Here is a 22096-nt window from a genome sequence, read left to right on the forward strand (position 1 = left end):
AAAGATGGGGAATTGCAGGGAGTTTTAGGTGGGTCATGTGGCTTTAATGGGTTAGTCACTAAAAAATAAGTTATGTACTCACCATAATGTTCCATGTGTATTGTCCATCTTCGCCTTCATTCTTACTAGGTTGAATTCAGATCCGAGGATCAGATCCGAACCCAACCTAGTAAGAATGAAGGGAAGATAGGACAACAACATATCTAACCTTATGTTGTCTGTTTTGCAGCATGGTGAACATAGTGGAGTTTAGGCACAGATGCAGGATATTGCTTCACAGGCAGACATTCTTCAAGGATATGTACAGGCAACCATAGATAGCTGCTTCAAAGGTGGTGAGTAAAAGGAGAAGGAAATGCAAGGCCCTGGAGAAGTGCCCAAAGGCAGAGGTGTCTCATTGTTGCAGGAGAAGGAAATGCAAGGCCCTGGAGAAGTGCCCAAAGGCAGAGGTGTCTCATTGTTGCAGGAGAAGGAAATGCAAGGCCCTGGAGAAGTGCCCAAAGGCAGAGGTGTCTCATTGTTGCAGGAGAAGGAATTGCAAGAAAGAAGTTGGTGTCAGTACAGAGTTACCAGTAATGTCCCAGACACCTGCAGGTAATGTTTACATTGTTACTGAGACTGTGGAGTTAAATCAGGGTCAGTCATTTGACAAGTATCTGCAATACCTGGATGCTGAAGATGAGGTAAGATTGCAGGAGCTGTTGATAGTTGCAGACTAGAAACAAGATTCCTTTAAGTCCATTAGTACAGAATTAAGGGGACCAGAGACATGGGTTCTCTGGGGGCTGTGGTTCCCTAAGCTTCTGTTTGGGCAATTTTTCGTAGGCAGTCTTGGCGAGTCTGGGCATAGTGAAAAGATCCTGGGTTTGTAGGGTGTTCCATTCTTTTTTGCAAGGGAGCCAGAATGTTCATCATGGCTCATATCCTGCTAGAAGTGAAGGAGATGTTTTGGTGGGGTAAGTATGTAGATGTGTTTGATTTGATACATGCAGATGTGGCCGAGAGGATTTTGAAGGCAGAAGCACAAGGTTCTCACAATTTGACTGCTACATTTATTGGCACTCAGTAAGATTAGACCTAGAATGTTTAAGGCCAGATCACAGAAAATTGTGTTTTATGGTTTGTCTATCTGATGATAATCATCTTGGAAGAGGATCATAAAAAAGGTCTTGCCATGTTGATATACTTCTTAACTAAAAGGGACGCTAGAGAGATTAAGCGGTAGTGGCACGTAGTTGTAGTACAACCAGCATTTTAGGAAGTCAAAGTGGCTGATAAGCACTGTATTGGGAGAGCAGGCATACTGACATGAATGTAGATACCATGAAAGCAGACCAATAGCTCAGGCTAGCGGTGGTCAGGGGAAAGGTGTGTTAGGGTATTAATGTATGGTGGAGCTCATGGCCAGTTCCTACTTCAGGAGTCTTTATTTCACCATACTATGTAGACTCATACTGCAGGAATGGGGTTTGAATGCCTGACCATCACCCATTCCACAGAAAATGCTTAGGCTGGGGATAGCAGGACAACCAGCAGATGGAGTGAGAGGCAATTTTTGTGGGATGAAAAGTCCCCTGCCCTATCAACAAGCATCTGGAAGTCAGCCATTGCACTCACCTATTGAAGTAAAAGGACTGCAGGCATTACTGGAAGCTTACCTAGACAGGGAAACAGTTGATGACTTAGAGCGAGGGGGGTTACCATGTGTTTTTAATTAAGTTGAGTGATGATTAATGACACGACTGCTGTTCATTTCTATTGAATTTTATTGATTAAACACTTCTGTGGACTACTGGCTACTGTTTGAGAAAAGTTTTTTAGGTACTTTGTTTTAGACCAAGGAGTGTTTTTTCCAAGGTCAATTTGAAGTCAATTAAAGGTATAGAATGCATTTCCCTGACCCTGTTAGACAAGGAATTATAAGCAGTGAGGGTGCTAGGTCCTTTAGTCAGCCCTACATTTTAAAGCTATAGGATCTTGCTGTTGGGCTTGGCTTCCAAGAAAGAGGCCAGGTGAATAATGCTTGATTCACCATCTCTCTTCGCCCAGAGAGTCAGTCTGTAAATAAATGTATTGATAAAGGAGAGGTGAGAGTTAAGCATGTCTCAATAGATGATGCAGTTAAAGTAATTCACCAATTTAAAGATCATTGGCTAACTAAGCTGGGCATTGAGGCTGTGTTTCAGTTACTTCTCATTTGGGAGTAATACTAACCAACTTTTGGGTACATGTTTGAATTGAAATTTTGTTTTCCACCACAAAGCCACTCAAAGAATGAATGTACCAAGCCCGCTAGCTCCAAACAATAAAGGGTATCCTCCGATAAGTCACCAAAAATAACTCCACTTCACCACTTCTCCAAATACGTTGGAAGACTGGCTTGATAAATCGTTTGCAGCGGAATCAGGAGAGGCAGCTAAAACGTCTAATGACAATACAGGGTACCAGGACAAGTGTAAAATATTGGAAATCGAACTTAACAGGTATAGAAACCTTTCACTTGACAATTGGTACCTGAAGCAATGTATTGAACGGAACATAGTTCCGAAGGGACTTAGACTTAACAAATACCCCGATAATGTAAGGGGGAATGATGAACTTTTTAAAACTATTACTGCTTTGTTAAATGAATGTGGTTTATCTATACTCAGAGCTATGATTGAGAGTAATATGAACATTTTAACTGAGAGTAAAAACAGGATTGACAAATTACATAACGATATTAGTAATGAATCTTGTTTGTTTGCTGTGTGGTATACTATTAAACTTTTTTGCTGTGGCTTTGTGGTCCGACACATTTTTTCAAAATATTCCAACGTATTTGGAGAAGTGGTGAAGTGGAGTTATTTTTGGTGACTTATCGGAGGATACCCTTTATTGTTTGGAGCTAGCGGGCTTGGTACATTCATTCTTTGAGTGAAATTTTGTTTTGACAATGCCATGCCAATGGGCTTTGCAGTGACTTGTGCTACTTTTTGAGAAGTTCTGCATAGCACTGTATTGGCTCTGGCAGATGCGGGCAACTCATCAAGTGATAGTACATCATTTGGATGATTTTCTTATTGTTGGTGAGGGACATGAGGGAGCTAGAATGCATATTAGTGTTCCCTGAAATTGTGTACTGAGTTGGAGGTGATGTTAGCAATTGCTACAAAAGGAGGGGCCAGCTAAAGCATTAACTTTCTTGGGTTTAGTAAGTGACTCAAACGATGGATTTTTCTTTTTTTGGTTTCCTTAGGATATGCTGGTGAAGCTGTAAGATACAATTTAGGGCTTACTGGGGTAAATCCAAGTTAGGGTGAAGGATATAACAAAGTTATGTGTTGACCTTCATGTGGAGAGCTGTACAGCCATGTAGAGCATTCAACGGGTCACGCTTTAACCTGCTGCAGCGTAAGCATCACAGAGTTAGAGTGAGTAAGCAGATCAAAGAAGATCTGGCTATTTGAAAGGAATTTTGATTTACTTTAATGACCTGTCAATGCAGCAGGAGGATTATGTCTCACCAGATGATCTATAGTTGTATACAGATGTGTCTGGAAGCTTAACCATGGAATAATAACCATTATTTCAGGGACAAATGGTTTACGGTATCTTGGCTGTGTTACTGTCCAGCTGAGAGGAGGAAGGATACTACGTTTCTGGAACTGATTTTTATTTTATTTATTTAACATTTGTTTACTGGGAAAGTCCAACTTGGACAAAGCCAATTTTCAGTGGAGGCCAGGGGAGAAACGCTCCAGATGCATGTTTTTGTAATTTGGGAGGAAATCAGAGCACTCGAAGGAAATCCACACGAACTCAGGGAAGACATACAGACTCCACACATAAGGCAGCTCAGTCAAGAATCGAACTGGAGAACCTCTTGTTGTGAGGCGACAATGCCACTGCCTCATCCATCCAATTTGGACTGTCATGGCTGTGTTGAAATGTGATCTGTGCAACAGGAAGTTTATGTTTCACTTTGATAATAAAGCAGTAATGTAAATAAATCAGCAAGGCCAGGTGTGGTTGCATAATCTCAGAATAAATTTAGAATTTTCAGCTAAGGATATATCTGTAAGTCTGAATGTGTTAACTGATAGTCTGTCACATTTTCAGTCTCACAGTTACTGGGCTTTGGCCCCAAAGCAGAGGAGCATCTGTCAGCAGTAATGAAGGAGGTCTGGATCATTAACAGTTCATAGAGGGGAGATTAGTTCAGCAGTCCTGGGCTATGGCTACAAAAAAGGTATATGGTGCGGCTATATTGGCTTTTGCATCTTTTGTGGAAGGTTTGCCTTTACAGGATAGAATGTGGTCAGCAACATTAGTGGCTAGATATGTGGTACACAAGAGGTAGGTGAGACCACAAGAATAATAAGAGTCCAACTGACGATTTTGAGCACTGCAGTTAGGATGTCAGGATTCCCAGATGTTACAAGGCATTGGCTGATTTTGAGAATGTTAAAGGACAAGGAAATAATTTCAAGTATGGCTGTGGACAGAAACTCCCTTTACGTAGATATATTATTAAGTTAGTACTGAAAGGTTTGAATGAGGTATCTTTTAATTATGATTGGTATGTTTTGTTGACCACGTTAACTGCTTTTCTGTATGAGGGAGTGTTGTTTATCAATAAGTTGTTGGGGAGTCTCTTGTTGCCAGATTTACGCATAACAGAGGAGGCAGTTTTGGTAAGTAATTTAAAACTGATCAGTCAGGTAATGTCAGCAGGTGTTATTAAAAAGGAATGTGGAGGTTTTGCTGTGCCCAGTGAGTTAGGCTAAAACTTAGAATGGAATTTGACATTAGTTAACGAGCATAACATACCTCTCAACCTCTTAGAACAAGAAATCTGGACAAAGCCAAAAATAATGGGGGTCAAAGGCCCAAAATAGGGACAAATTTTAAATATTGCTCTTACAAACTCAGAAAGTTGTAGAATAAAATGTTTTGTGTTACCATGCATTTTTCTGAAGGATATGAAGTCTGAAAGTCAAATGTCTTTCATTATGTAGTAAACTTAATCTTCAATGATTTACCAGAAAACCACAAATTTTATGAGAAACAGACCAAAAATATGAGGCAAAAATCTGGATATTCTGCGATCATCTGCACATTTGAGGGCTATGCAGCATAGTTTGTTTTTTTTTTTTTTTTAGTTTCAAAATGGGAGACCAGTTAATACCACGTATGATATTCAAATGTATATTGGTGAGTCAAGGTATACCTGAGGAAAAGTTTTCTTCTCATTCTTTTTGCATAGGTAGGGATTCAGGTTTAGCTTATGATAGTAAACTGATTTGGATGATAAAAGGAATGGGTAGGTAGTCAACTGATGCTTTTGTTTCTTACATTAGATAGCTAGTTTAGTTGGGGTTGAGTATAAGTTACAATGAGAATCTAATAAATGGTGTTTGCTTTGAGCTTTTCAGAGCACAAGAAAGTTTTGCTCGTAGAGAACTCCTTTGTTTTTGGGCAGCTATGAGAATAGCAGTTAGACTAGGTAGAGTAAACCCAGGTCTTGACATGAGTGGTAGGATGTTATTCGGTGAGGCCACAGTGAAGTGGACTCGAGTTAAATGGAATTTGTAGTGGATGAGGTTCCAACAGCTGTCGGCGACCCAAGTATTGCTGTAATTCATTTAGGTGATAATGATTTGTGTGTGTTCCCTAAGCGTGGTTTTATTGTCTTGGATATAGTGATTGTTTGGTCATCAAACAGTACTAGGCTGGTGTGGAGAGAAACTGTTAGCATTGCAGCAACTGAGACTGCTAGGAAATGTATCAATCATAGGGTTGCTAGAATCACTTCATCCTCACAGATACTGGCATTTGATTATTGGAACTGTGCAGACAGGGACTCTTTGTGGTTCAGACAGGAGAGCGTGTTTTTAAGTGAAATAAACCTTGATTTGTTTAATGTCCATCTTTCATTGTTTTTGAAGGATTTAGTGGTTTCTATTTCAAGGAAATAGAGGGTTTATATTAGTCAAGGTAGATTGAATTTAAGAGGATAAGGCCAAGAAAGGAAGGGGGGACAAGCTGCCATGGCTGTCAGCCTGCTGGATGGAGAACCTGGTTTAGATCCTCTCCTTTAAAGAGGGGAACTCCCTTTTCTTTCATGTGCTGAGTTGGCTGTTTAAACCTTTGGGAGTGAGCGACTGAGAATGCTGCTCCTGGTAGGTAAATTATTATGAGGTTTTGTTAGAGGGAGTGGTCTTCAGTGCTACTGCACTATGTTTATTCTGGTAGGAAAGGCTTGCATAGCCTACCTAGTATAGTTTTATTATATTGTTTTTTATGCATTTAATTTATGTTACTAAATGCTGCAGTTTGCCATGATATTTTGAGAATTGTTTATAATTCCTTTATGTATGTGAATTTTCTTGAAATATCTGTATTAATATTGGTTTAATGAAGTTGGTCACATGTTGATTTGGAGTGGGGAACTAGGGACCATGGCCAAATTACCCTGAAGAGGAAGATTAACAGGCAGGTGTAGCTGAATAATTTGTCAAACAAAAGACAAAATAATTTATCCTTAATCACTCATGGCACTGCATGACATTTTTGTGCACAACAATGTTGTTTCTGTTTCTTTACTTCCAGCACTATGTAATACTTGGCATTTCTGCTGAAAGAGGAAAATGTATCACCAGTACTGTAGCCCAATAGGAACGATTAATGAGGCCTTTGAAAAGAAAAAGATGGTTGGACAAGGCCATTCTAGATCAAGGAATGACCAAGATATTAGCACTGGAGTGCCCTCAACAGTGGACATCTCTAAAAGACCCACCAAGATCACTGTGCCAAGTACACTGGGGCCCCATAGATGGTACCCTCTCAGCACCTGAATAGTCCCCAAGGCTAAATTTATAAAGGGAACAGTATATGTGTACTTAAGATAAAATACAAAGTGCAAATGAAATGAGTATCATCAGTTATCATTGAGAGTAACATTAAGCTCTCCTACTGAGTATTTCTATATCATATGTTATGATTCAGGGTATAGAAAGTTTTTCCATATCCTGTTTCTCTCCCATTGCCTAATAACCTTCAGCCCTTTCAGACTTCAGGTAGCCCATTCATACCACATGGGTGAAAGTGGGCTGTAGGAACCATAATACAGGCAGCCATCAGGGGTTCTGTGATTAAACACCTAATCCCATCCTCTGAGAAGGCAGATGTGCAACCATATCATCATAGGGGTCACAACATCTCCCAGGTAAATGCGCACTTTTGTGTACCTATTATAAGAGTTACCACCATACGGCATCTTGATAAGTCAAATGCATACCCCAGGATGCATTTCCATATGCCTCCACTCCTCTAAGGAAAAATGTGGCAATTTGTGTTCTGCTCTGCGCTGCCTAACCATAAGGATAATCACATCTATCACCCCATACCAGCTGCAGTACTTACTCCAGCTGCTAATCAAACTCAGGTCACCTGGGTCATAATCACAGTTTGAGCTTGTTATGCCAATGGAGCTGGATATTCAGAGTATAAAAAGCAATCATAAGTATCTAGTTTAGGAGTTTCAGGATACTCATTCTGAAACAACAATGCCAACCCCAGGAAGATGTTATGTGTATCCTGGAAATGAATAACAAAGTGCACTGAGTGAAGCAACAGCCTATAGCTAATGTTTATGTTTGTTTTCTCATCTGGGATAGAATGGAAATGGAAAAGTAGTGCTGATGCTATGAAGTACACACTCATATGTACAGGCAACCTTCAAACACTGGACCCCACCAAGTTTGGGTTCGTGAAGGTACGATCATGTCTTCTGAACCTGATTGACTTCTTCAAATCAGTCTCCAGAGCTGTGGACGAGGGTAAGGCGGTCCACACAGCCTATCTGGACCTCGCCAAGGCCTTCAACACCATCCCCTACTCTGGAATCATAGATAAACTTTCTAAGCTAGGCATAAATCCCTACGTCACTCGATGGGTTGCCAACTGTCTTACTGACACAACCCACACTGTAAAAGTAGCCGACTCCAAATTCAGCTCCAGACAAGTGACAAGTGGAGTACCTCAGGGTTCAGTCCTGGGACTGCTCTTGTTTGGCATCTACTTCTCTGAAGTACAGGCCAACACTAAGGGACTCTGGCTAGCAAAGTTAGCAGATGACTGCAAACTGGGAGTCATTATTGAATCCCCAAATGATGTGGATACTCTACAAAAGGGCCTTACAGAAACAGATGCTTGGTGTCAGAGTAATGGGCTCAAGTTCAATGCCAAGAAATGTATAGTTATCCCCTTTGCGGAAAAACATGTACCCATGAATTACCACATAGGTGGCAGTACACTAAACACCGAAAGTGTGATAAGAGACTTAGGGACACAGGTGGACAGTGGTCTCACCTTCGATAACCACATCACCACAACAGTCAGGAAATCCTTCTATGTGGCACACCTCATCACTAAGGGCTTTTCATACAGAAAAAAGGAGGTCATTGTTCCACTGTACTCATCCCTCATTAGACCCATTATAGAGTACAACGCCCCATTTGGTATGTACCTCACAAGACATCTGCAACAACTGGAAAGGCCACAGAAACACCTCACTAAAAGAATCACAGGCCTAAAGCAGATGCCCTATGCTGACCGACTAAAAAAACTTCAGTTATACTCTGTTGCATATTGTCTACTCAGAGGCAATTTCTGCTTAACGTACAAGGCCATGTCAAACCCAGAGCTGTTGGACATGCTACACTTAAGGAAATCCCAATCCATCAGAGCCACATGCTCCAGGGACCTAAACCTTGTCATTACAATGAACAAAACATGCTGGAGGGATAGGTTTCTGACCCAGAGACTCCCCATACTCTGGAATAGACTGCCCATACATGTCAAGTAGAGAGTCTCCCTGGCCCTCTTCAAAAGGAACCTTGATGACTAGAGGGGAGATAGGAAATTTACCCCTGGATCGCGTCAGTCACCCTGCTAGACAAGGGTCCAGGGAAGTACATATTGTGGGAAGAAATATCCAGGGAATTGTTATGGCTAGGCTTATACAGGCCCTAGGGCCAATAGCCTAGTACCGACCTATGAACCTGAAGCAGTATGAAAAGGCTACATTTATCAGAGTTCTGGTCCTGAGCATTTATTATATATTATTAATAATATAATGTGATGCTCTGCAGGTACACAGTATTAGACCACTCTTCCTGTCTTCACCAAATTCATAAAAAAATTCAGTGTGTGTCATCTATTCCTATCTAAAGGACTTGAAACTTCTTGCTGGCAACAGGCTATAGATATTCTGATCTCAATGAATCTGTCTAGCTCTCTGCTATAGCTATGAGTTCTATAGATTATGCCCCTTATTGTTTCAGTTCCTGCATCTTGGCAAATTCATCATAACAATCATCCCACTTTAATTCAGCTTAGCCTGACCTCTCCCATCATTACTGCTAATGCATTTTGACATCTCACTGCTCCTGTACTCCTTCTCATCATCACAACAGTTCATAGAAGTAGTCTTACCCTGTAATAATGTACCTGAGCAAATCTGAGGTCCATGCCAAATGTATCTTTCCTGTTATATTTTATCCATCTTCTTCTGTTTTTTTTTCCCTGTTGCTTTGTCAGCTGAATGATTTGTGCCCTGGGTTTGGGCTTCTAATATCATTTCTGAACTGTTTTCATCACTGCTTTTAATTGGCTGAACAGAAATCCTGAACTCCTATCATTTTACCCAACCTTACCTGTAAAGGGTAACCTGACAATTCAATACCTAAATCTGCCCTCACAACACCTATATAGTAGAACAAGAGGAGCTCTGCAATAAATCAGGGAGGCAGCCTTTCTTTGGTCTGTTTCTTCAAAGATTTTGCACATGCATTTGTTCAATTTCATAAAAATTCTTCCTCTCCAAAGTACATTACCACACAGTATACTGGATTCAGAGCAGCTGTGCATTAACCTGTGCTGAGCTGCCTGATCTCCATATAAGAAATGAGCTTTAGGGTAAGGGCTCCATGAAGGATGAACAAGTTGATTAAGCATGCTCATCAAGTTGCAAGATGGCTTAATACAACCTTTTTTGAGTCCATCTTTATGTCATAGCCTTTATCAGCCTCAATGAAATTAAATCATGTCTGTCAGGATAGCACAGCATATTGCTGGGTATGCATATACTGATTAACATAAATAATAGAATGAGAATTTGCTTGCAATCTTTCAGACAGCTGCACAGGCCAGCAATGACAACTATAATGCACTCCATGCTCAAAATATGCATGATGCCTGAGAAATTTAATCATGCAAAGCTGACCTGCGAGACTTCCTGACCTGAGGTCAGTACTGCCTGAAAGTATTTTGTATTCAATTGCTAAGGTCACTTAACATTAACAACTAATTCTGAACTATATGGTACTTTCACTGAATCTTCAGTGATTTTATGAACCATCTCTAATTTTCCTAAAACTCAGCACTGGCTTCGACTACTTATGCAACCTTCACAATTAAACCTGCCATAATAACTGTGCTCATGTATGAGCTGGAGCAATGCACTGGAGAAGGCAGCATTTCTTCCCGTTTGCCTGTTTCTTCAAGGTTCTTGTTTGCTAAAGCAACCCCCACCCCCCACCAAAAAAACATCTGACTGCCAACAAGGTGTTTTATTTTTCTGCTTCTTTATACACCCCGACAAATGTACACAAAATGCAACAGGTCTGACACTGCCTAAGGCACACTGCTATGTGATGTCTTTGGTCATACTCTCAACCTCTTAGAACAAGAAATCTGGACAAAGCCATAAATAAAAAAAATAAAAATAAAAAATTGACAAAGGCCCAAAAATAAGAACAATTTTTAAATGTTGCTCTTACCAATTTAGAAAGTTGATAGAATAGCAGGTTTTGCATTAGCATGAATTTTCTGAAAGGTGTGAAGTCTGAAACTCAATTGTCAGCCATTATTTTCCAACTTCAGTCTTTACTGATTTACCACTAATTTGCCAGAACATTACAATTTTATGAAAAGCAGACCAAAAATAGGATGCAAAAATCAGGACATTCTGTGAAAATCTCTACAGCTGAGAGATATGTCTCTGGTTCTTCACTGGGAATATGGAAATACAAGCTTTACCTTGCCTTTTGTCTACTTCTATGGGAATCTGTACTGTTACTTAATTTTCTCTGCCTTGTTTTTCTCAAACAAGGTAATAAAATCCTTATTAAAAATTTCCCATGCCCTAGAGATCTTTATGCTCCTTTGCACCCTTAAACTTGACATTCACTTAACTGTGTTAGTGTAACAATGCTGCCTTCAGCATACCACACCACTAGGCGTATTCCCTTGTCCACCTAAGAGAGCCTTGAATATGAAAATATGAATTCTACTGGATTTTGGGCAGTGTCAGCAGCATACATGGGGCAACATAAAACTATGGTTCAAATGCCGAGTGTTGACACTGAAAAATAAAATAGCAAAAATGCAGGAGAAAAGCAAATGTCAGTTGTTGCCCTTCTCCTACAAACTTCGTTTTTTGCAGGAGGGCAAAGGGAATATCCCAAGAAATGGCTATCTTGGACTTATCTATGTCTTTTTTTCTCGGTTATTCAGCCTCCGTGTTTTGGGACGTACTCTAGTGGTCCTTAACTTTTCAAATGGTTACCTAAAACTACAATTACTTTAGAGATCTGCTAGGTGCCTGAGTGTGTGCCCAGCCCAATACTGCAATAATGTTAGAGTATCCAGACCTCTACGTGAGGTCCACCTTCAATGTCATCTTCCAAACCATCCCTCTTCCTGACAAACAGCATTCCATGAGCAACCCAGCTGATTTTCTAACCCCATTCTAGTACTTGAAACAATAATCAAACTATTTTCACCACAAATGTGACAGAACGTGTTATTTCTATCCTGTGACAGCAGCCACTTCACATGTTTGCCTTTTTTATTTCTCTTTGACTCTTCCCACTGGAGATGCCACTAAGGCAAAACAATACCTACAGAAAAACTAAAATGTTTCATATGTTACTGTTTTACCCCTTCCTACCTATTCAGATCTGCTGCTTCTCTTTGTACTTTCAAGTTTGCCTGTTTCTGTGTATCTGGTTGCTCCATGTGCCTGAAGGAAGTTTCTGTTTCTTCTCTCCTTGTTTATATCTCTTTGTTTTAATTATTCCTTCCCTCCTGTCCTTCTGTTCTGACACCTGTCACACACTCGCACATAAATCCCTCTTAGAGACAGCATGTGCAAAACTTAATATATTTGTAAAATAAAGATGTATTTTCCATGATTAACGGTGCCTGCTTATCCACTGTCTTCCCTGTGATTAGAAACTACATAATGTTTTTTCCATGACCCTTTCCTCTCCTGGTGTGGCTCCTAGCAAGTTTTTACCTTCTCCTCAGGGATGCTTCCTTACCCATTCCAGACAAGTTTGCAAGCCATGTTTTCCTGCTTTGCAAAACAACCAGAAACATTGTCAAAAGCAACCTAAAATGCACTGTTAAATGGTACAGTTTATGGGGCCTTTTTTTGCTTCCTAATCTGGTGGCCCAGGTGCTACATCTCTGTATTTTCCACTGAATTCTTCACTTTATAAATCAAACCGAGTTTGCCCCCAGCACCAGCTCCTTAGCTCTGCCAGCTATATATACACACGGCTATAAAATATTTATGCTAGTTTTGCCTAAAGAATACACCATTGGTAATAGGAACTCTGCCTGAAGGTTAACAACAACATATTTCTTTGTTAAATATTTTTATTATCTACAGACAGTCCCACAAAGATGCAAGAACTGATATATTAATAAAATTAATTTCGTAAAAAAATAACACAATAAACACATGACAAAGAATATAACTGACTTTAGTAACCATGTATCAGCTAAGTTCTGTATCTTACATGTAAGAACTACTTGTATAAAACTGTTCTTAAATGCATATGGAGATATACAGTAGAGGCAAGTAATTTGGGCCTCGAAACAATATATATCCATATATTTATACATGGCTTGATGATAAGAAAGTTTATCTTGTCAGCTAGAAAAAAACAGTACAGCTGATCGAAAATTAACTTATCACATGTACCAGCTTTTTTACTATGTGATATTACAGTACAGTGGGATCAGGGAATTTGCCCTTGTCGGTATCTCTCTCTCTCTCTATATATATATATATATATATATATATATATATATATATATATATATATATATATATACATATATATGTGTGTGTGTGTGTGTGTGCGTGCGAGCGAGCGCATGTGTATATATGTGTATGCGTGTGTAAATCTTTTTGTTTGTTTTTGTTTTTTTGATGGGCTGGTGATCAATAATTGTTGTTTCATCACTTGCCATTTGACATATTAAATTTTCAATATATGGATATGTATATTTATATCTTCATTGATTTTATTAAAAGTCGACCTCTGTTTACAAAGCAAATGGTTGACAGTTGTGTGAGATCTTTTCCCAGGGATTGTGTGATCTCAGATCTAGAACAAATAATTAGCAGGGGTTATGGGGGGGGGGGGGCTTGTCCCCCTGCAAAAAACACATTTTTTGATTACCGTGATCTAAGACTGCTCATTAGTGCATAAGCAAAGATGTGTTGACATTTCTTAGCATTCACATGTTGACATTAGTGACGACATTTGGGAGTTTCAATGATTTATATATATATATATATATATATATATATATATATATATATATATATATATATATATATATTTTTTTTTTTTTTAACCAGTTATGTCCAAATGATCATTGTCCATTTTCAATGAATTACCAAGGAGAGTAACAACAGTTTATGCATAAACTACATAACTACAGTACAGTTAGAATCTTATAAATTTTACAGCAAATCAGTCTTTGCATAGGAAATGTGTTCCAATGTTATAACACTTACTTGTTAGATTTTGTCACAGATTTCTATACAGTAAAAATGATACAGATATAACTGTGGAGTTATGAGTGGCAGTGACCTGAGTTCTATCTCTTCAGCAGTTGAGCGCAAATATAAACTTCATTCAGATGTCCTGGGTATGAAACTATCAATTTCCTTTTCTAAATTGTGTTTAACTGAAAAATGCTTCCAAATCAACCTTGTAAATATAACTGTGTCTAGTGGGCAAGGTTAACAAATCCATCCATCGATCCATAACCTCTTTTTCCCATTTTTACACATGGGGTCAAGGTGTCACTTCAACAGTGACAATCCTCGAGAGTCAAGGTTTATGAGTGGCACATGTTTAAGAAACAAATGTAGAAAATAAATCAAGGGATTTAAACAGATAATATTTTATATAAGTAAAAGACTGATGTATGAAATTTGGATATACCTTCATATTTAGAGTTTCTCATTTAATAAAAAGTAATCACAGACAGTATGGGAGAAGAGTTATTCTGTTCTTTTGAAAAGCCCAGACATTTGCTTACATGCCACATTCCACATAGTTCTGCTACTGGATATAAACTGGTTCTTCTTCAAGCAGCAGCTGAGAACACAGCGCTTGACACTGCATGTGAAAGCTCAGTGGATTAAGTAGGAAACTGTGCAAATTACACAGCTAAAGTCTGACTAAGGGGTGGCTCTAGTGATGTCACAGGGTGGAGTTTGGTGGGCCAGCCTGCAAAGCAGTTCTGGTAATCTGATCCAAACTTCAGTTGTGTGGATTCAAATGCAGTTGCAGCTGTTGTCTAGCATTAGTCTGATTGTTTCATCATCCTCATCATCATCAAAGGTCACATGATACAGGTGGGGCAGGGTGGATCAATGTCGTCAGAGCTTGTGTCCGTTTACCTGCCTAGTAGTGTCTACAGAGCCGGCTAGTGCACTGAAACGGATCTCTCCCTCTCTTCATACAGCAAGGGCAGCAGAAGCTATTAAAAACTTTGACAAGCCAACAAGCCTGTAGAGGGAAGATTAATTACACCAGCTAGCACTATTCACTGACACAAACCTGGAATATACCTCTTTGATAAGAAACGGGGAACTTTTGTCTCATCACAATCTGAAGAAAGCTTCAAAGAAAGGAAGGAAGATAATCCCATACTAAGCAGATTCACAGAAAACAGTAAGCTTATCTGGGGATGTGTGTTTATATATTTAGTTTGTCCTTCTGAGCAGCACAAACAAAACAACAGCTTCTAAGTGGACTTAATTTAAATTGCCACCTAAGAGAGTTGTATATTTGTGTGGTTAATATTCACACTGTGGATGCCAAGTATTTGTAGGAAGCTAATTCAATATCTGGAAATCAAAAGGCTGTTCATTTGTTGCAGTATTACTTTTTTTTTTTTTTTCAAATTTTAGCACTTTATAATTCTGTGGGACAAAAAAAGACACCTTTGGTATTTTTCTGTTTCAAATCCTCTGCTGAATTAGACTTGTAAGCCTATTGATTCACAGAAGACATGGCTTTGTCACAGGTACAATGCTTAGATGACAATCATGTGAACTGGAGACTAACCGAGTCCAAACCAGAGTTTTTCTTCAGTGAGGAACAAAGGCTAGCACTAGAAAGCTTGCTTTCCACAGGAATTGAAACCTTCTCTGAAGTAATTAAAAAAGAGAACATCAGGCAATTTCTCTCTGAAGTGGAAATACAAAGACTCTTGCAAATAGCAGAAAACTATATACCTGGGTCTGAAAAAGTTAAAAGAGACAATGACCAAAGTGAAGTGGCTTCCTTGGAATACTGGCCTTCTAGATCGGATATTAGTATCCCTTCACTGGATTTGGGATGGCCAGACAGTGCTGCTTACAGGGGGGTGACGAGAGCTAATGTGTATACCCAGCCTCCTATGGAAGGGCAAACTCATATCAAAGAAGTGGTTAGGAAAATGATAAGCCAAGCACAGAAGGTAAGAACCTGATTTTTTTTTTTTTTTTTTTAAATCATTTCAAATTATACAAATGTTTGATAACTATAAAAAAATATGTATCTTAAAGCATACACTTTGCTCTAGTCATTTCTTTAAGAAACAAGGCGCTGGTTAACTTGTAGTGACCAGGTGTAACTTGTTTGTGTGCTGTACCTTTTGTGAATGTCTCTACTACTTCCCAAAGTATCCTGTTAATTCTGCTGTGTGTGTGTGTGTGTGTGTGTGTGTGTGGGGGGGGGGTCCTAATTCTTCAAGACCCCATCACTTTGTAGGAAGGGGAGTTGTGTTACGTGAGGCCTAATCCTGGCATTTCAAACTGCTTAACTAGTAATCACACCACCTGCAGAGAGCGTTCCCTTGGTTGCTACAAGTAATTCTGTACTAGAAACTTGGTAACCACTAGCACAGTTAGGATTGCCCCAAACCCTTTAAACTTTATGCCACAGACCCCTTTTCAATAGTAACTGTGAGCTAAAAACCCAGTTTCACTGGTGACTGATTTCATTATAATAATGTTCAGCATAAAATGGCATTTGGCAGGAAACCTGTGGATGTTTTCCATTATTAAAATGTAATTTCAATAAGTCTTAGTGTTTCAGAGTCAGAGATGTGTCTTTTCATTATAAAATATGTATGATTATGGAGACACAGTTCCTAGAATACTTTAGATTATGATTTACACATTTTATTTATTATGTTGTTGATCTTGTTAGTCCCACTAGGTCTTGGTGTATTTTCACTGCTAGCCCAAGGTGGTGTTTATGCTGAACGTATATCCTTTGGCCAGGATACCTTAAATCTCTCATTCACTATGTATGTAATGTTATTTATCTATTGTGTTTAACCCCCCCCCCCCCCCCTTCCTGGGTTGAGACTGAATTAGGCCCAATGGGATTAGTGGTCTACCCCAGTTAATAAGGTCAAAATGAAATTAAATAAAATCTCCTTTCAATAAGTGTCATGGGATTTCTACTTGACGTACCATTAGCTCAGTTAAATAGGACATCCATCTGATGTCTTATCCACCAAGCATCATGACAAAAGATAGTACTCTTCCCCAAACACACGCAACACGCATTCATATAAGTACAACCACACAATTTTACTACCGTATAGTGTCTACAATGGAGCATTAATCAAAGTTCCTGGAATGGGAATAGAAACAATGGCCTTCTAAACTTCCTGAATCAAGTGTACAGAAATATTGAGCAGTGTGAGCACATAACCACCAGGAAGGGCACAGCAATTCCCAGATGTTGTAACTCACTAAAGATGGTTTCATAACTCTCAACTGTACAGATTTTTTTCCTCATTTTTTGGCCTGTTAGATGTAACCACAATTTTGTGTATATTCTTTTTCTAGCAAGCCAGTGCCAAATCTTTGAGGACTGAAGTCAGGGCATTTAAGATTTAGACTTCATACCCTTCAGAAAATTCATGCTAATGCAAAACCTGTTATCACCTTTCTAAGTTTGTAAGAGCAGTATTTAAAATCTGTCCCTATTTTTGGGCCTGTCTCTTGCCCTCCACCATTATTTATGGTTTTGTCGAGATTTCTTGCTCTAAGAGGTTGAGAGCTCTGGATGGGGTCTGGGTACTTATGAAAGCAAAGACCAGATAGGTATGTATTGCTATGCTTACTTGGAAATTTAGCCTGTTTAAGGAAGTTAATATCACTGTGGCAAAAAAAAAAAATCACAACACTTATTTTAATGCAGTACTAAATCTGGGCATTTTAGATGGCTGATATGCCATATATGATTAAAGCAGATTTTTGGTCCTTCAAGCACCTCTGAATAAAACTAGCTTTTCAAGCAGTGCCCTTGAGTTAGGAGCAGGAGCCCTTAATTACTGTTGTTTGTTAGCTGTTCCTGGAGCCCTTAATTACTGTTGTTTGTTAGCTGTTCCTGGCCACGACTTTTTTTTTTATTTGACATGGAAATGTAATCTGAGGGCATATGAGTATACAGTGCCACTGTAGGTTACATTGCTAAATGAAGTTTGTACAGCCTAGGTTTCTTTTCATACAACAGCTGTGGGGAGAGCTTTTTTTTTCTTGTACAACTGAGAGAAGATCTCTTGGTACTTACTGTGAGTTTAGAGCTGAGTAGATTTAGCAGCAAGTAGGTATTACTTGGGCAGCTAAAGAGGTCAGCTGTAGTCCTGGGTTTGATTCCATTATTTCCCCATCCATACTATGAACAGGTAAGCTAGCCATGCCACTCCTATATCAACTCCAGGTACCAGTCAAGTAAATATACTTTAATGTACTCGCTGTCAAGATGTTACACGTACAGCATACGTACAGAAAGCAACACGGACAAGAAAAGGATTGCACTGTCACACCCTTGGGTGAAACTTACAACACCTCCCTTCCCTTAGGGCACCATTTACAGAGCTCACATTTTAGACACATTACTTCACACATGAGAGTTTCTTCTGCCATCTTTTTACCCTTTCATTAACAAGGTAAGGCGTACTAGGCATAATCCTTGTTTTTAAGGGTAACAAGGGCCTTTCAAATGTTTTAACTGATGGATTCCGAGTCTCACAATAAATATGTTCATGCTGCAAAATGCATCTGTTACTTGGAACACTTGGCTGTCTTTCTGAGAAACCCCTAGCATGATTAATGTGCTCTTTTAACTCTTTACCCAGCATTCCCTGTAATACAGTTACTATCTGTAAGAGAACTTAACTGTGGCTTCTTGGTAACAGATGCCACTCTCCAGTAGTAGCCATGCTATAGTAAACCTGTGATCACATGACCTAGAACTTGTTGCATCACTGTTGGACCTACTTCTACACAGGTTAAGCTCTTTAGCAGCTTGGGTTCCTCACAGGTGCTCATTTCACATTTGCTTTTCACTGTCTTGCTCGTGCCAACATTCTTGTCCTGAGATTAGGACCCCCTTGTATCCAAGAAAAGACAAGCTTATTTATTCCATGTAGCCTTTTGTCTGACTAAGTTCAGTTTGCATCCTGTTATGTGTGATTTTGGGTGTGGGGGGGGGGGGTTGGGGATGCACTGGACTTGCTCTCTCTGCAAATATAATAGTTTTGGTGTAATTCCCATGAACACTGTAGTCCTGAGACTGTGTAGGTGAACAGATATTTTACAGCACAAAACCTCCAGTATATTTAAGGGTGTGCTGATTAAATTGGGCAAATACATTTTTGTGTAGTGATAACTATTTTGTGCTAATGGTGAAATACCTAGCTCTTCTTAAAAGTTGCCCACATTTCACTATAGTGTGACCTTTTAAAGTTGATAACATTTATAAAAGAGGTTGAAGTGCAATGTCCATATCCCCCCAAAATTTTTAATACAACTTGCATTTTTAATATGGTATATTTTACAGCAGTTGTAACTCTGACAATAGTACACAGATTGCCATGTCACATCCTGCGTTACAGCTATATAAGCAAAAAGTTGTATGAATACATCCGCTGTAGATATGAATGTCTATTGATGGAAATGCATTGTGAGAAAAATGTTATGTAGCTGCAAGTAATATAGAGTCCTTGGTAGCAAAAGTAGACGTGCAAGAAATTAAGATGATGAGCAAAGAGCTTGAATTTCTTTTCCCCAAAAAAGGGAGCATGGAGCTTTGCTGTACTGGTGTGGTCTTGGCTTCCATAGGTTTTATTTCTACCACAGTGCAGTTTGTGTTCCCTTTTATGTGAATCATGTTAAACATAAGAAAGCATTCTCCTTCATTTAAATAGAATGACAGTGCTATGAGTTAGTAACTTTATCGCCTCAAAAGCAGTCACATTTGTTTTCACTGAAGGATCCAAAAGTTTGCTAACTGAAGGCTAGTTTTACACATTTGACCCCCTATTCAAAGCAAGAGAACCACCATAGGTTAAGTAGTAAAACTTGCAGTCCATAAGCAATTACCAGACTTTCCCTCATAACTTTTCTGAGATGTTTGACCTCTCAAGTGTAAAAGTTTTTAGTTCAAACAGATGGTAAGATCCACTGTCAGTTTATTTTGTTTCCAACTGGCCTTAAATTATGTACACAAGTCACATTTCACTGGTCAAAAAATGTGTGTACTAACCTGTTTGTTTACATAGGGTTGGATAACTAACTTAAACCCTGTTCTTCACATAGTTAACCAAAAACTGACTGAACAGTTTCACTTTTGTTGTTAATGTGCGCACGTAGCTGACCTAAGTAAGAAAATATCAAAGTGTAAAACTGTTAAGTGGCAAATAATACTAAAACAACAGAAAGTAGTATGATTAGGCCTTGGTCAAGCAGATTGAGACAGTAACATGAGATTTGAAAAGGGAAGAATAAAAATAGAACCTTCATGATCTGTGGCAGGAAAAATTGAAGTGGAGGGGATAAAATACCCCGAAGCATTTCTGGACTCTAAGGTTTGGGTCCTACAACAGGGAGAGTAGCACTTTGTAAATGGACAAAAAAGGCAGTACTCTCCATATAAGCAGTAGATGGCTTTTAAATAAAAATTGCTAAGACTAAAATACTTTCTCAAGCTCTCTCTCTTTGAGGAAGTGATGGTTTAAAGTTTCCATACCAGCTTTACTTTATCAATGTAACCCACTGATTAACTCAACAGTTAGGGTCCAAACAGATTCAATCACTTAGACTTAAACCACATTTGCTGAGAAGTGGAATTTCATTTTTTTTTTTTTTTTTTGTACAGCTAAACAAAGAGCAATAATGTATCATTGTCTGTAACTTAGTTTGACTCTGTTGAATAACTGATCAAAATGATCTCTCTTCTTACAGGAATCTGTTCTAGTTAGATTACAAAGAAAACAGGACATGTTATCTTCTCTGACTTATTATGGCTCTTGGGTTTACTTTCATTTCAGTAGCTGTGCTGGCATCAAACCTGTGACATCAAAATGAACGAAAGAATCCATACTAAAATGGGCTTATAAAGTATGTATCCATAAAAGGTCTAAGTATGTTGCGCTGCGGTAGCGTTGTCACCTCACAGTAAGACGCTGTCCGGTTCGATTCTTGGCTAGAGCGTCTTCTGCGTGGAGACATGCGTGAATGGGCGTACCTTCATTGAAGGTTGTGCATCAGGGCTGGTAACCTGGTATGTAAAATTCAACTACCAATCATTAGCGGACCGGAGTTCCGCTTTGGCGACCCCTAACCGGGAAAAGCCGAAAGACACAAACATGTGGCACATCAATATATCTAGGAGAGAAAGGGCTAAATCTCTGGGTCAAGATCACTGTGCTATGCCTAAATCACAGTAGTTCAGACGTGTCAATAGTGATGTGATAATACTCCGAAATGTTTAAAGCTTGCATAAAACAGTTTTACCACAATAAGTGGTGAAGAATAGAGTAACTGCATCATTATTTAGACTGTAAGTTCAGTTGCTTAGAAATAATTTAATACCATCTGTGAAGTAATTGCTGCTGCTGTTTGGCCAAAGTCCAGAAGCATTGCCAATACAAACCTCAACAGGTAACTACCAGCTCTTGATGGAGAACAGCTTGTTTGCTATTGGCATCTATGTTTTTGTTTTTCTGTGCTACAAAGTTTGAGTCTTTCTGATCCCATGATACTGTATTTGCTGTTGTGATATTATAAACTGTGAATGCTATTCAGCAGCTTGACATTAAGGTGAGCCGTATCTGTCCATAAACCTATCCAATCTGCTGGCTATTGTCTGCACTCGTACTATGTTGCAAAGACTGGAACTCCTTATGTCTGTCCATCAGGTCAATGCCATTCCTCCCATCCTTCAAAACCATTCTGAAAGACTTCCTAACCAAATGCTGGCTTTTTGCTCAACACCAGGATAAACTATACCCCTAATCTGCTTACTTTCCCTTCTTCACGCTCTTCTTACCTCTGTCCATTTATCTCCCCTGGCTTTTTCTCTTAATATACCATAAGCCTGCTTTTCTCACACTTTTTGTATTGCAATCTCTGTTTGTATCTTACTAGCTTACCTTTAATTTCTCTCTAAACTGGCTAAAATTTCTCTATTAAAGCCATGTCATGTAACTTGTAACTATTCTTAACCAATGTTTTCATATTTGGTGTAGTTGTTTAAACTGTAGTTTGTCTATTTATTGTGTTATTTTTAAAGACTGTTAAATTATTTCTGTTAAAATGTTTTGTAATACTTTGGAGTTTTTCTCCCTCGTCTCCTACCCAGTTGGACTTTCCCCAGGAATCAAACATCAGTAAATAAATAAATATGTAGACCTAGTTTTCTACTTCTCCAAATATAATGAGTGTCAAACC

The 22096-nt window shown here is 39.0% G+C and overlaps 2 protein-coding genes across 2 annotated transcripts in view; one reads left to right on the plus strand and one right to left on the minus strand.

The window, feature by feature from the left end:
- The window catches only part of SLC5A10 (solute carrier family 5 member 10), a 1811293-nt gene that overhangs the window by 561584 nt on the left and 1227613 nt on the right, over positions 1–22096 (minus strand). The window lies entirely within an intron of this gene.
- The window catches only part of FAM83G (family with sequence similarity 83 member G), a 254449-nt gene continuing 246997 nt past the window's right edge, over positions 14645–22096 (plus strand). Inside the window, exon 1 of the mRNA XM_044089580.1 lies at positions 14645–15822. Within this exon, the coding sequence (XP_043945515.1) occupies positions 15373–15822 (450 nt within the window). The 5' untranslated portion in view covers positions 14645–15372. The remainder of the gene's footprint in view (positions 15823–22096) is intronic.

The sequence above is a fragment of the Protopterus annectens genome, chromosome 12.part0, assembly GCF_019279795.1.
Source record: "Protopterus annectens isolate FY-2018-M chromosome 12.part0, PAN1.0, whole genome shotgun sequence".
In the NCBI taxonomy this organism is placed as follows: domain Eukaryota; kingdom Metazoa; phylum Chordata; order Ceratodontiformes; family Protopteridae; genus Protopterus; species Protopterus annectens.